The sequence below is a fragment of the Mastigoproctus giganteus genome, chromosome 8 (assembly GCF_048544385.1).
Source record: "Mastigoproctus giganteus isolate SK-2022 chromosome 8, ASM4854438v1, whole genome shotgun sequence".
Taxonomy (NCBI): Eukaryota; Metazoa; Arthropoda; class Arachnida; order Uropygi; family Thelyphonidae; genus Mastigoproctus; species Mastigoproctus giganteus.
The window spans coordinates 57314139-57328697 of NC_143582.1; the positions used below are offsets into that span (position 1 = coordinate 57314139).

The 14559-nt window shown below is 36.1% G+C and overlaps 1 protein-coding gene across 3 annotated transcripts in view; it reads right to left on the reverse strand.

Annotated features, from left to right (window-relative positions):
* LOC150081546 (seizure 6-like protein) overlaps window positions 1-14559 on the reverse strand; it is a 207384-nt gene that overhangs the window by 126760 nt on the left and 66065 nt on the right. Inside the window, exon 1 of one of the 3 annotated variants that reach the window (XM_090380086.1) lies at window positions 2905-2985. The exons of the other annotated variants lie outside the window; for them this stretch is intronic. Coding sequence (XP_090236212.1) covers window positions 2905-2932 — 28 coding nt within the window. The 5' untranslated portion in view covers window positions 2933-2985. Of the gene's footprint in view, window positions 1-2904; window positions 2986-14559 lie in introns of those variants that run through there. 3 annotated transcript variants of the gene reach the window in all.

The following is a 14559-nucleotide window of genomic DNA, read 5'->3' on the forward strand; positions in this document are numbered from 1 at the left end:
GGAACAAAAATTACTCACATTTTACTGTCTGGCGCCGCCATTTTTAATTTAAAAAATATTTTAAACCTACTCGTTGAGCTCTTTCCAACGGTGTATAATAAGCTATAGTTTGTCGACAACATTTTTGTTCCCCCACATTTCTCAGACAAATTTTTGTCAACAACGATCAATATGGCGTTATGTTGGCCCACATGATATACAAACCCATGCAAAATTTCAAGTCAACAGGTTGACTGGTTCCAGAGATACAATGCTGTGACGGACGGACAGACAGACAGACAGACAATAGTGACATTATAAGGGTTCTTCGTTAGACTACGGACCCTAAAAAGATACCAGTGAACGGAATCGAACTAATATTATCAAAACTCAAGTCCTCATTGCCATATACCACACAGCTTGTCTGTTTGTGTTTAACCCCATATCACCCACATTTCTGATTATATCTTTCCATTCGATTATCAAAAATCCATAATCGCTTATGATACTTCGATTATGCTCATCTTTGGGGGTGTTCGATTGAGCAAAAGCCCCAAACGAATAGTAAACTCTTCTTCGTTAAGAGCAAAGTGTTGCACTGCAAAACATGGCGACATTCTGAAGAGTTACTATAAGTTGAATCTCAAATTATAACAAACAATATTTTCTTCGGTTCACCTTAAAACAGCAATAACCCCACAACAGCTGAAAATAGGAACAATGCCGTATTAGCATTTTTTACCCATTATCAACTCCATAATCATTCCCGCCGTTTGTTCCTGTATAGGCACATTAAGACATACTTAAAGTCAACAACAGACACAACGTGGTAGCTTTACGATGACTTAACAGAACACGCCGAAGGATGTTGTTTATGAGAACTCGTAGATTGAGTCTGAGTTCTAGTACTGAAGAGACAGTATTTATAGCGCGCCGAGTGATGACAGATAGCGTTTCGAATCCACTAGGCCCACAAAATACAGTAATGTTCCTGTAGATTCTATTATACAGACTCCCCTGATCACACGTGCATAAACGCGACTTATAAACAGAAAATGTGAATTTTACATTTATCTAAGTTCTAGGTCTCAGAGTTCTTGTGCGACCAACCAAGCACCGAATCCAAGCAGCACTGCAGTGAAGCATAACGCTTGAAGAGATGGTTTTATAGATTTTCAGGTCATCGGCAATTATCGATTATATCTTATTTGCCCATCGGTAATCATTTTATTGAGGGCATTCCCGAAATATACAGTGCTTTATGCACAAAACTGCACTGCATTCAACAGTAGACTTAAAACATGCTTTACATTTGAAAAAGCTTTATATTTATTAGATAATATACTAATGTAAACAAGATTTGAAAGAAATCAATTACAGTACTTTCTGATTTTAAATCTAAGAAAACAAGTATCTTAAAAAAAGCCTGTGTATTTTAGTTCAAGTTAAAATAGAATTTGACAGGTTTTCCAATACTCTACTTTTTGTAAACTTGATTTTTGCGTAATAAGATTACCAAAAATAGTTCTAATTTAATTTAATTTTTTTTTTTTACATTGCAGTTGGTTTAAAATGTGATGATCTGATTCTTAGAATAAAGTTTTCTGATGTCGAGCTATACAAAGAAATATAGACAACCTTCGTGTGATTGATAGCATAAAATGTCCTTTCACGCAGAAGCATGTCCATCCTTTCTTTAGATCCTAATCTTTTGTTTATTCACTATTCTATGTAAAAAAGCTAGATCGTATTTTACAAAGACCAGTAAATAAAGAAATATTAAAATTTTACAATTTATTATTAATTTTTTTTACAAAATTACTAGTCCATGTAAAAAAAACGATCAAATAGATGTTGGAAAAGTGATGGTAGCACGTCCAACTTATGAACTATTGTTGAACCGCGCTAATTCGTTACTTTAAGATAAAACCTCTCCACTGATGCTAATGACTGAAACTACCCTACCTAATCTATTGTGCCACTGCTTCGTAACTAAGACCTGATAAATCAATCTAAACCTGCACGCATGCCTGCCCAAACAGTATAGATGGAAGCCAAATGAATACACCAAAGCTCTTAAATGGATCTCTCGCGTAAAAGAATAAACGTTTCGGAAACTATAGCCCACGTCACTAAACTCCAGAACAATTGCAAATAATTCTCCTGCGACACTCTTATTATTGTTCGTCACCGAAGCTTACAGCGTTATGTAAGGAAGAAATCTCGGTACTAAGCTCCATGATTAAGTCAAGGATCGTCGAGGTTGTCATAGCAACTAATAAAAATCGTCGTGATCGCAGTCAACGCTACTTGCAACAGAGAAACAGGCTGTGCAGTAAGAAGATTAAAAGCATGACACGCAATAAGCGATGCATTAGAACGTATTTTGGGAATTGTTCCGACCCCCCTTTGAAAAATGTAGGTAAAAATTATCTTGGTTCATTTAATTTTGTTTAATATACGTAATAAGAAGATTCTGAATTACTCTACTTCCCCATGACTTAAGTAAAATTTCTAGCAATAATAATAATACACGGAGTGAAATACATTCCTTAAGATGAACTATACGGTAAAAATTTCAAAAATTATACATTTCACTCCACGTTATTTCCGAGTCCCAAAAGCAGTTCAATTCCGAGTCCCAAAAGTAGAAATTAAACAAAAGATTTAAACCTGCCACCTGTTCAACTTCGTATTGATAACGGATGCTGAAATTTTTAACCGAAACGTCCACATGATTGCAATATTAGTTACTGTATTGGGCTTGCGTTTTGGTATAAAACAGGTTTAAATCTTGTTTAATTTCTACTTCAAGGACCTAATAAATCATTTAAAATTGCATAAATAACGTGGAATTAAGTATAATTTTTTAAAAAATTTCTACTAAAATATAATAAACTTTAATTATTACTAAAATGAGCTCACCTTTTTTCATGTGGGCCCACATTATCATGGCCTAATTCATTCTACTTGATATACTGGTACGAGGTCGGCGGGTTGTTTTAAAATGTTCATAACCTGTCATTGTGTTCAGTGGACAGCCTTGCCCAGTCCAGGAAGAAGGTTACGTTTTAATGTGACTACGTACTTGCAGGAAATGGGACAAATATATGCTATAGCTGCACGTGTACATCTCGGTGATGTTCACGTGGAGATCAATTATGCCATATGGCTTTCATTAGAAAGCCTCTTGCCGTTGATAACAGAGTTAAAGAAAAGAATACTAAACTAGCCGAAACGAGCGAAAAGTTTCACGGAGAAATTGCTGCCTTCGATTAGTCTTTCTGCTATTTTCAAAACCATTTTTAGCAATGAAATTTAATTTCTTTGTGATTAGCAATTTTTACGAACAACTACAACAAATTTGCCTTAATTCGACTGTATGAATGCAAAACTGACTACAAGTTCGAAAAATTTTCCAAAATCTCACACACCACACACACCAATAAGGGAATAGAACCATATATCACACCATGACATATGCATAAAATAAATTTATATTGGCGTTCATGATTCAATATTACAAGCCCACACTATAATTGCTCTGTCTTTGATACAGGTATAACACACACAGATTAGTAATACGGGTCACAATTACTCAAATCGGTTGCATTACTATGTACCGATTTAGTGGTAAGTGATGAAAGGAAACAAGGTTGTACAGCATTATTAAAAAAAAAAAAAAAATTACTACTCACGTCATCTGTACATCCTATCTACTAATTTTACAAACAAACTGTCCCAAGGTTTATTCAAACTACCAGATTCCACAACCAGATGGAAGTTTGTTCCAATAATCAATTACCCTTTGGCTGAAAGCAAATATTTTCGCACATCTATCCTACAGCTATTCTTTGTGGCCGTATTGATTAGCTATGGTAGTGCAATTATTCGCTTAACGATGGAAATGTCGCGATTTCAACATCCACAATTGCCATGTGGCCTTCTGAGGAGGCACAATTCAATGGTAGATTACGTTTCTACATTTTACTTCTTAAATACATTGTATTATTGTTGTTGTGTTGGCATACTGGGATAATATAATATTTCACTTTAAATGGTTTCAGTGTCTATCGGGGGGGGGGGGGGTCACAGCTTAAGCTATATTGTATTAATGTTATTCTAAATTATTTAGTTATTTGTGTGTATGCTCCATCACGACATCGATCAGAGGAATTAACAGCTAATCGTTCTAACAGAAATACAATATTAACTGTATTTAGCAGTCACGTAGTACAGAACCACAGTCAACTCAAATGCATACGCTACTGGACTCTTTTAGTAACCACTCGGCCTTGTCAGGTCAGTAAAATGTATGAGATAAGAGACGTCACGTTCATTTCACAGCAGCGCGAAAGGACAGTCATCGCAACTACTGTGATATACCCACGAGCATTCTCCGTGCAGGCCGATCTGTATTTTGAATGTGCTGAAATTATGGGGGAACTTATGGCAAAACCAGCATAGAAAGACTAACAATATCCCAAAATGAAGAGGGGGGGGGGGCTTAAGAATTCCTTTAATCTCCAAAGGATTTAAACCAGACTTCGCCACTAATAACTTTCGCTGAGGACGAATGTCAGTGTATTAAACAAATTACGCGCAGCTAGCCGCGTTTATGTATCTGTATAATTAATCCTGGAATAAATTTGATCTAAATATACAACGTGAGCATTAGTAAGTCAATTAACCTTGCAGCAGCACTTTAGGGCAAGCAGAAATTAAATTCTTGCAAGCTCTTTGGTTCACTCAGTAAGTACAGTACTTGGTTCGCTTGGTTATAAAGTTTTCTTCTCAATACATTTATAATCCACAGTAATCCGTCATGAGAACCACCGACCTATCTTAATAGATTCCTTGGTCTGCTAATGCTGGCTTAATAAAGCAGTTCGAAATTCTTTCATCACCTCAGAAGCATCTAATCTTCCCCCCCCCCCAGAGATTAACTATTCCTTCATCTACATCATAACATATACCAAACTCATTACCTATTTAACCGATACGTCCACTATTAATGATCTACTCAGAGCGAATGGGGTACTGACGGGCTGCCCATAGCATCACTTGGTCCTAAACTTGCTTACTTGAAGAGGGTCGACAGCTTTCCTCTCAAAATTGCGAGCTTGCTGTACATTTTCAAATTTACAGCAAGCTGCGAATAAATTTTAGGAAAATATTAAAAAAAAATTTCAAAAACTTATTTCAGAAAATAAGTTTTATAGAGTCAAATGAAAATTCTTGGTCAACTCCGTTATCGCAGATTAAGAATTTAAACTTTGCTAAGCTGATATTATTTTGTTGCTATTTAGAACTAATACTAATTTGGACCTGAGGCCTTGACAAGTATTTAATTAATTAGGTTCATATAGTAGAGCTTAAATTAAGATCTACTATATGAACCTCCTGGGGAGTTGGAGGGACCTCGGTGCCGCTTGATAATCAACACTACATGAACCTTCTTTTGATTGTCTGTATCGTTCAATTTAAATATTTCTGTTATCCTTAAAATTTCTTCATTGAAAAAGCAATATCACTCCTTTCTAATTCATAGCTTAAACGAGAAAAATATTTAGTTACCCGATTTTAAATTACAAGCTTAAAACTGAATGGAATAAACAAAGTAAACAGTGGAAGCAACTGAACTCCATTTGTTCTCCTTTTCAGTCTGAAATGCGTTACTCTCCGATTCACATCATACTTTGTGGTGACTTTCAATTGCAGCGATAATTTTTAAAAGGCCATTTACTTTATCAACAGCTCAACTACAGCGCATACCCTGTCTTTTGTCCTAAAATTAATAACCACAGTATCACTAAATGCATTGCCCTAATTCATCGAGTAAGTCAAACAGTCATATGTGACAACCAGAAATTGTAGTCTGTGGACGCTTCCGGCAATGATGGGGTAAATTCAGGAAGCCAGAGACTCGTAATTCTATGGAAATAGCGAAAAAAAAAAAAAAAAAAAAAAAAAAAAGTTATTCGCCGCCACCTTCTCCGAAATCTTGGGCTTTTATTTGAAAACATATTAAACCGACACATATTTTAGTGTCCTTTCAAACATAACTGCTGAGCTACATCCTACAGCGATTCATTAAGTTATTTTAATGTTAGTGGAGTTTTAGCTTACCGGAAAGAAGTTCGATCAGCAGAACGTAGATGCAGAAGAAACGGTGCATTCGGAAAGTAGAAAGCCAAAGGGCACGAGTTGTGGCAAGCGGCGGAAACTCAAGGGAAGAAATCGAAGTGGGTTAAGATTGAAGTAGTTGAGAGATTGCTACTGTGATGAGGATGAAGGCGGAAAAAGTAAACCAGCTTTAGAGAGAGAGAGAGAGAGAGAGAGAGAGAGAGAGAGAGAGAGAGAGGGGGGGGTTCGGGGAAATTATCACCTTGATAAACAGTTCCTTTAAATCACAGAAAATGTAATGAATGTTGAAGATAAGAACCAAGGAAAAACAAAAGCAAGCGAGGAAGGCAAACAGACAAGTATTTAATTAATTTGTCTAAACTAGGAAGTAAAATTCCTCTCTCGTATTCTCGCAGAGCAATAATACTTAAAAGCAATACTATACGTGGATTCCCCCCCCCCCCAAAGTGTTCCTACAAAGAACGGAATGATCTTTTGAAAGATAGAACCAGTTTGCGATGTATGACTAATATGAATAAATCATTTTCTGGAGGTGGAGTAAAGCACAATAACATTTTTCGCAATATAAGCATTTAGACTGAAACGAACAAGAAATTCAAGGGCCATGGACGTCTTTCGAAACCATTTTTCAATAGCGAGTTTCTAAAACAACGCCTAAGTAGTCAGCAGATGTTCTCATACCATCTCAGGCTTAAGGAGAACTGACAATAACAGACTTCTATATGGCTTACTAATAACGTCTGCCATTAGTGACATTCGTGACTCTTTATCATTCCATTAATGGACAGCGACACGAAGTACCGAAGACTGTTACAGTGTCGCCAATGATGTTTTTTGCTTCTTAAAATAACAGCGACGTATCTTGGGAAATTGTACTTAAAGCAATTGCGTTCCTCGTCCTGTTTTTCAACGGATATGGAGTTCAGCTTAAGTTCAGTGAGGGAGTTAAACATTGTTAAAAACACCAATTCTGTTAATTAGGGGAAATTTTCGTAGAAGAAACATGATACTATCTTCTCATTACCAACATTTACAATCCATAAAACACCTTATAACAACGCATAAGCGGTTCAACAAAATACATGGCTACACCAAGCATCAATCCGTCACGAACGATCATAATTACGTAGGTAATTATTTGTTGAAATGTGTAGAGCGGTACATCAACGCATTAATGGTGCGATCATATAACGCGGCTGCATCACTGCATTGGTTGTTTGCAACGGTAAAGTTCCGTGACGCAAAAGGCACCAAACCACCTGTCAGTCACGCTGCATCGTGAAATGGGTGCCATAAATCAATTTAAAGAGGTACCACATGTACTTAAAGACCCTACCAAAATAAACAAGCCATTTTTTATTTGGAAAGGGCAAAGCGAACAACGAATTCACAGTAACTGGCCACACCATCTTCTACTGCGGCTAACTGTAAAATATTAAGAGCTTCCGCAGCGCCCTATATAAGGACCCATTAGAGATAGGAAGTGTCGAACCCCGTTTTTACACACTATCATAACGGAATGCAATGACTTCGGCTACTTAGAAAAGAAGGTTGATATTAGAGGTTATCGCTTTCTCTGTGCTGAATGCTTACAGAACGGCCAATATATTTTTTTTAAATAATGTTTCCTGATGTGTAACAGCGGTCCGTGAGAGAGTTCCAGCATGATTCTTGAGTTCCCCCCCAAGAAAAGTATCCACCTAATTTAGTAATGTCAGATTTTTTTTTTAACACGTGTTTTTAAGTACTGATTTTTCGTTTAGCAATAAAAGTGTCAGTTCGGAATAAGTATGTGGCTAATTAATGCTTCTGGTACTTATCTGAATTTTGATAGATTTAATTCATTAGCCCAAAATGCTTAAATTCGGATTCTTAGAACTCTTGAAAGTGCTTTTTTGTAAATTATAATTTTGATTCTTATGGTGACTCAGCATTCTAAATGTATTATTTAATAGGTTTTATGCAACACTAGCTTTTTTGGTGGTGGTAGGCACAACATCTTAGTAATGGAAATAAAACTGACGATGTCTTATCAGATGTCTCTGTGTTTATGTCAACGTATATCTCATACAAAGTGCTACCCAAAGATGGGAGAATGTATTTAAATATATTATTTAACTTTATTCTTTTAAATCTCTGGAATTTATTACGGCGGTTTTTTCTTTTTCTCTCCGGAGAATTTCTCGATACTCTTTGCCTTACTCTGTTTTGTCACAGTAGTATTGAAAGATAATATTAATTAAAACACTTCCGGATATGATTTTTTTTACATCTTAAAAAAAAAAACTTTTCGTGATAAACGAAGAACACAGACTTTGCCCATTTCTCCGGTGTGCTTTTAAGAATATGTCAAAGAAACAGTTTATATATGATTTCCTATGTTAACACTTTGTCTCCCACAGACTTCTACAATTCTATAAAAGATGCAGCAAAACTCAGTTCGTTCTCCATTCTAGTATAACCAGATTAAGCATAAAAACTGGAAACGTTCGTCAACATTACATTTTGAATCAACACAAAACCAGGAAGTCGTTCACAAGGAACTGCCTATTTCCTAAGATCTTTTCTTTGAAACGAAATTTGTTTACATGACGATAAGGGCACCCAAAATTATGCTCTGCTTTATCCAGTAATGTATTCTATTCTCTACATCCGAAAAGGAGCTGTAAAACATAGTGTTTGTCTTGATCGGGGACATCAGCCAAATTCCAACACACAACAGTCTACAAAACAGAAAAGTCGTCTTCTCCATTACGATAACGAATCCGGAAGAGCTAGGGTTGGGCTTCGCTATCTCATCGACGTCTGACTGATAACGCACCAGAACGAGAGTCTGGATTACCATTTTATGAGTACTCCATCTGTCACGCGCCGACACTGATAGCCTACCTCCAAATAAATGATTCAAAGGCACAGCCGTGTGTCTGAAAGATCCCATTAGCGGAGTTTATGAGTCACTCTTTGCGCGAGACAGACACTTACTCTTATGTCCCGTTACAACACAAACTCTTCTAAAAGCATTCATAAAAATAGTCCGTACATCTGCTTGGATTTATCTTCAAAGAATGGATTACGAGTATTAATCCATGTGTGCAGATGTAAAGGCATATTATAATCACAATGCTTTCTAAGTATAAAAAAAATTAATGAGATTAAATATAGTTTTCTGATATAAACTTTGATGGCAGAACTGAAAAATCAGAAGACTGTGCAGTGTGCACTGGATCACTTTCTAGTGTTCTGACGCTAACAGTACACGCTATGAATGCTATTAGGGAAAGAAAATCTCAAGCGGTGAAAGGAGTTTCATGGCTCAAGGCTGCTTGATTGCTGTAATGGTACAATATCGTGACAAAGTCCATACAAGAAAGAAGGGAAAAACAGGTTAATGTTATCTGATCGTTCTAATAAGGGCACGTGACCCTGAAAAGATGGTTTTAAGCTGCAAAATTCCGCCAACACATCTAATTTCCTCACAGATTCGCAATTAATGTACTGAATGGTGTGCGGTGTCAGATTCTGATAAAGGACTACTATTGATTTTTAATAACTGTCAGCAGCTAAAGCAAACCAAAGCAACTAACTGCGTAACTTTTCATGAAAATATAACAAGCCAAAACAGAAAAGTTAACTTTCAGCCAAGGTGAAAGTTAACTTTACTGTTTTCTTTTCAAATTGGTATTAACTTTTATTTCGGCTACACACGCTGTAGTACGTCTAGAAATATGAGTACAGTATTTATATAAATTATTATTTTTTTTAAGTTTTTTTTTTTCCGCATTTATATCTGGGGTTTCGATTATCAGGTCAAATTTATTTTCCAAGCACCACGCATAATCGGAAGCTTGAGTATCTTTATTAAAAGGATGGCTCAAACCATAGGAAAGATGGCTTAAAATTAGACAAATTATCGATCATAATGTCTGGAGAAACAAAATTGTCGAATGCACAGTCCAATTCTAGTTGTAGGCAGAATTTATCCAGAGGATAACTTAGAAACATATAAAAATTTTTATTTACTATAAATTGAAATTATATATAAACTTTTGTTTTACTCTACAAGCCTATGAAAGAGACGAAAGTAACAGTACTCCCATCAGCGAGAAGTTTGCCATTTATTATTATTTTTTAATGTTTCTTTAAGTTATTTGTTGTTATACGAGTAATGATTATTATTTACTTACTTTTTTTTAACCTTTTTTTCGCATTAGTTCAAAGATTACCAAAACTTTTATATCTCGCGTACCCACAAGGGCTGCGAGCTCAATATTTTGGAAAACTCTCCACTAACTTTATCGAGAGTTCGACTTCCCCGCAACGGTAGAAAGCCAAGTGGGAAAACGCTTGGTTTCCAACAACCTTAACTCCTGAAGTTTTTAACACGCGACCTGTAGATTGTTCTAAACAGCAAGTACAAATCGTTGGTGGAATCAGCAATTGAAGCCCACAAACTTTTAATGAAAACGTAATAGCAAAATCACAACTGGGTGATCAGTGTGAAAGTGCAGTCATGCTCTGATATGGTCGTCTCGGAGTATAAACAGAAAATGTATGTTTATTTATTTAACACGGTGTCCAAATTTCCAATATTTTCATGGCTTATTTGTTACGATATAAAGGTGAATGTGAGCTTACATTAAAAAGTAAATGCGGTTGCGCTAGTCTTGTAATCTGTCTGAAGCTAAGAATTTAAAATTACTAACTCCTCCGGCCCTGTATGGATATTCAGGAGTAGAAACACTTTACTTTGAAAACATTGATTTTTATTTAATAAAAAAACCAATAATGGAAATATTTCACTTGGTCAAAGTCTCAAATTATTTTGTTTTTGTTAAAATCATGTCTTTGAACTGCCATATGATCTGCACTCACAATGTTACGCAATCTTAAAAGTTTGTAACGAAGTGTATTTCTTTAGCAACAAGCATTAATCAAATAAGAGAAAAGCTTGTCAACAATCAACATTTTTATCAGGAGGGACAAGTAAGATGTATAAAAGTAGTGTCAATTCGTCAAGCTAATCAAACCATACGTCATCTTTCTGCTGATGGGCAGGTGAAATGGGATTCAAATAAGTTTATCGTCCAACGCTTTCAGTATTAATGAACGGTTTGTAAAGTACTTAAGGAAAAATTATATCGTTGCTGTTTTCGGACAGGCTATTTGAAAATTTTTTATTGATTTAATGAGAAAAAAATACTTTGCTTACACTCCGACTCGACCAATATATGTCAAAAGAACTTACTAATAACCATTTTAGCAATGAATAATCGTTAAACATATTTAGTAGGCAAGTGGGCTTGAACCACGGGCGACTCAAACGCGCGTGCTACTGCTTTCTCGCGCTTGACTACTCGGTTACGTCGAGCCAATAATGATCAAAAGATGCAGGTACACAAGTCTTAAAATTTACTCAAGGTGCTAATTTGGATAAGGTTCGAAATCAAAATTCTGGTACAATAACCCAAGAATCGGGTCCTCTGTCCATTGACTCTATGAAATCCATCGTTGATGAATTGAGTCCGTCAATTACAGAAGGAATCCCTCATAAGTGAACAGCCTCCGTCTTCTGCCTTTGCTGTCAGCAGCAATTCACTATATATGTCCGGAATCCAGACTTATCAATAGTAGCAATACACCTAAGTCTTGTGCATTCCGGTTTTCTTTTGTGCTAACTATTGCAGTGCCTTCCTGCATTCCACATGCCCGTACCATTGTAGGTCTTGTGATTATGTCTGTCACTGCCTCTCTGATGTTAAGTTCTCGTCTGACTGTTCATTCGCTTTCTGCTCTGTCCATTGTGTCTGGTTTATTTTCCTTAGAACATTTCATCTGGAAAGCCACTAGTTTGTTTTCCTGTTTCCGTTTCAATGTCCAAATTTCTGATCTATATATCACAACTGGTTTTATTAATGTCTAGTACAGTTTGGTTTTTCTTAATAATTTGATTACTTCTCCAGATTTTATTATATTTATTCATTGACGATTATCCTAGTGGGAACCAGATTTCCTCCTTGAGTACTTGGAATATATTTCCCAAATGCCAATTTTAACAAAAATTGTGAACACCTTTGCAACAAAAACGAGGGAAAAGTTCTTTAGCTCTCGGATCCACCTTAGTTACTTATTATGCACATAAATAGATACGCAATGTATAATAATAAAAACAGCAATTTGCATACAATTACATTTCGTACTGGAGTTCTCTGCCACCTATAGTTACTTCTCTTATGTTATATAAATGGAAATTCTGAGCAAGGAGTTTTAGCATTTTGCGAATATATTTCCCATTGGTGCATACAGAGCTTGTGTGGAAAATTGAAATAGCTTATACATTAATAAATTTTGACAAAGAATTCAAGAAACTTTTACCAATACTGATTTTATAGCTACAGTTCCGCGCTTTATAAATTCGGGTAGAAATGATTAAGAAATCTTACATAAATATAATTAATAACCCAAATTATGCGAAATACGATGAAAGAACTGAAAATACGTTTCTTTTAATAAGATACGAGACATCACACGATGTCTCGTATATTATTAAAGAAACACATTTGAAAAATATTTTTTATTAGAAGAAATACCACAGAATTAAAAAAAAAATAATGTACAACTAACAGATCTAATTGAGCTAATGTTTATATTACTGCTAGACTCCGCAATATTTTCAAAAAGATCATTCTCCCGCTCTTTAACAATTACCATACCAGCCATCGGACTCCCAGACCCTTCAGGTATCTCCGCAGTGATAGATTAGCCGCATGGTGGTTTCGCATTAACTGGTATCTTCTTCTTCAGCATATTCGTATTCAAAAAACATGCTAAAGAGGGGGGAAAGCTAATTTCCCGAAATTTCTCTGCAGATACAAGTTATGTTGATTGGAGTCACAATTCCAACACTCTGCATCCACTTAACACACGGATGACTTTTTGCAAAATCGTCCAGATTAAGAAAATTAGTGTTGCCTGCCACCTTAGAATGAATGCACAAATATTTACATATTCGTTTCTTTATTTACAAAAATAAGTCCATTTATTTTATTTTTTTCTACCTATAACAACTGAACAGCAAAAGAAATGAGCCACTTGTGCAAGCCAATATAATGAAGACTTCTTTAAAATCAATAAAAATCATACTGCAAAGCCGAATAAAATTCCAGCTCCACTATCTTAAATGTAGAACAGGGTGGGAGGAATGCACACGTCACCCTCGCAACGCAAACTTTAAGGAATTAACTCCAAGCACGTTCCTCTCGAGATCAAAGAAATTACTACGCAGATCTCCTGTTATTAAAAAGATCTGCCTGAGGTGAAAACCATTCCACTCCAGCCACAGTTACTGCGTACGGACTGTTTTTCAAAGCCACCGCCAGAGAAAGAGTCGCTTGTGGAGAAGACTTGTCGAGCAAGTCTCAGCCCCTGGCAGTTCTTTTCCGTCTCTCTAATGCTTTTGTTCCCAAATGTGCCTGCCAAATAGACTATTGATTGTCTTACTTGAGGTCAAAGAACGCTAACGGACCTAATTCTTAAAAGTTAGTTTCGGCTATCAAGGCCTCTTTCTATAGCAGTTCGTGTGTCCCCGGAAGGGGACAAGTGATTTGTGGCTGCAGTAGCGAAGTAATGATTTTGGATTCAAACTACGGATATGCAAAATATTAAACAGATAAAATGAGAAATATATGAAATCAAGTAATTTGTAATGCATTCTCAGCAGCAATTTTCACCAAATTGTCATCAATAGAATCCGTTCGTTTAAAACTGTCGAATTAGTCAAGTTCAGAACTTATAGCGTACAAAAATAAAATCTATAATAAAATTATCGAACATTCCGATGTAAGGTGAGGTGGGGACATTAAACCTTGTGCATATATCTCAAGATGGCGGGTATAGGATAGATAAAATCAAGCTATGGCACGCAAGGTCGTGGTCAATAACCTTTTAACTTACCCAGAATAGCTGATACGGTATAACGCATGTTTCATTTAGCAGTATTACTCTGGAGGAGAATCACGAACACGCCAACCATTCCCAGGGTTCATTCACAACCAGAGTGTACACCTACACGTGGTCTGCATTATGAGGACTTTCGTGGCAAATTGAAATCTGCGCAAAAAGCTTTATTTTAAATGTTGATCTGTTTATGAGCTGCACATCAGTACCTGTTTTAGGACAATATATAACAGAATCACGCGAATCAGGGTTGGAAGCAAAGCTTTGGCAAAGGGCCACAGAAGTAATTTTGGAAAGTGTCCACGTGTTGAATAAAGTATTAATAATTCAGTTAGAATCGTCTTGCGTTCAGTTGATGAAACTGAATCTTCCATAACTGTATGGAACTCGCTAAATCGGTGCTTTTCTCTCTAAGGCAGTCCGCTTTGATGCACTGCTTATCCGACCAATGTCATGGATTCGAATTCCACGTAGATGCAA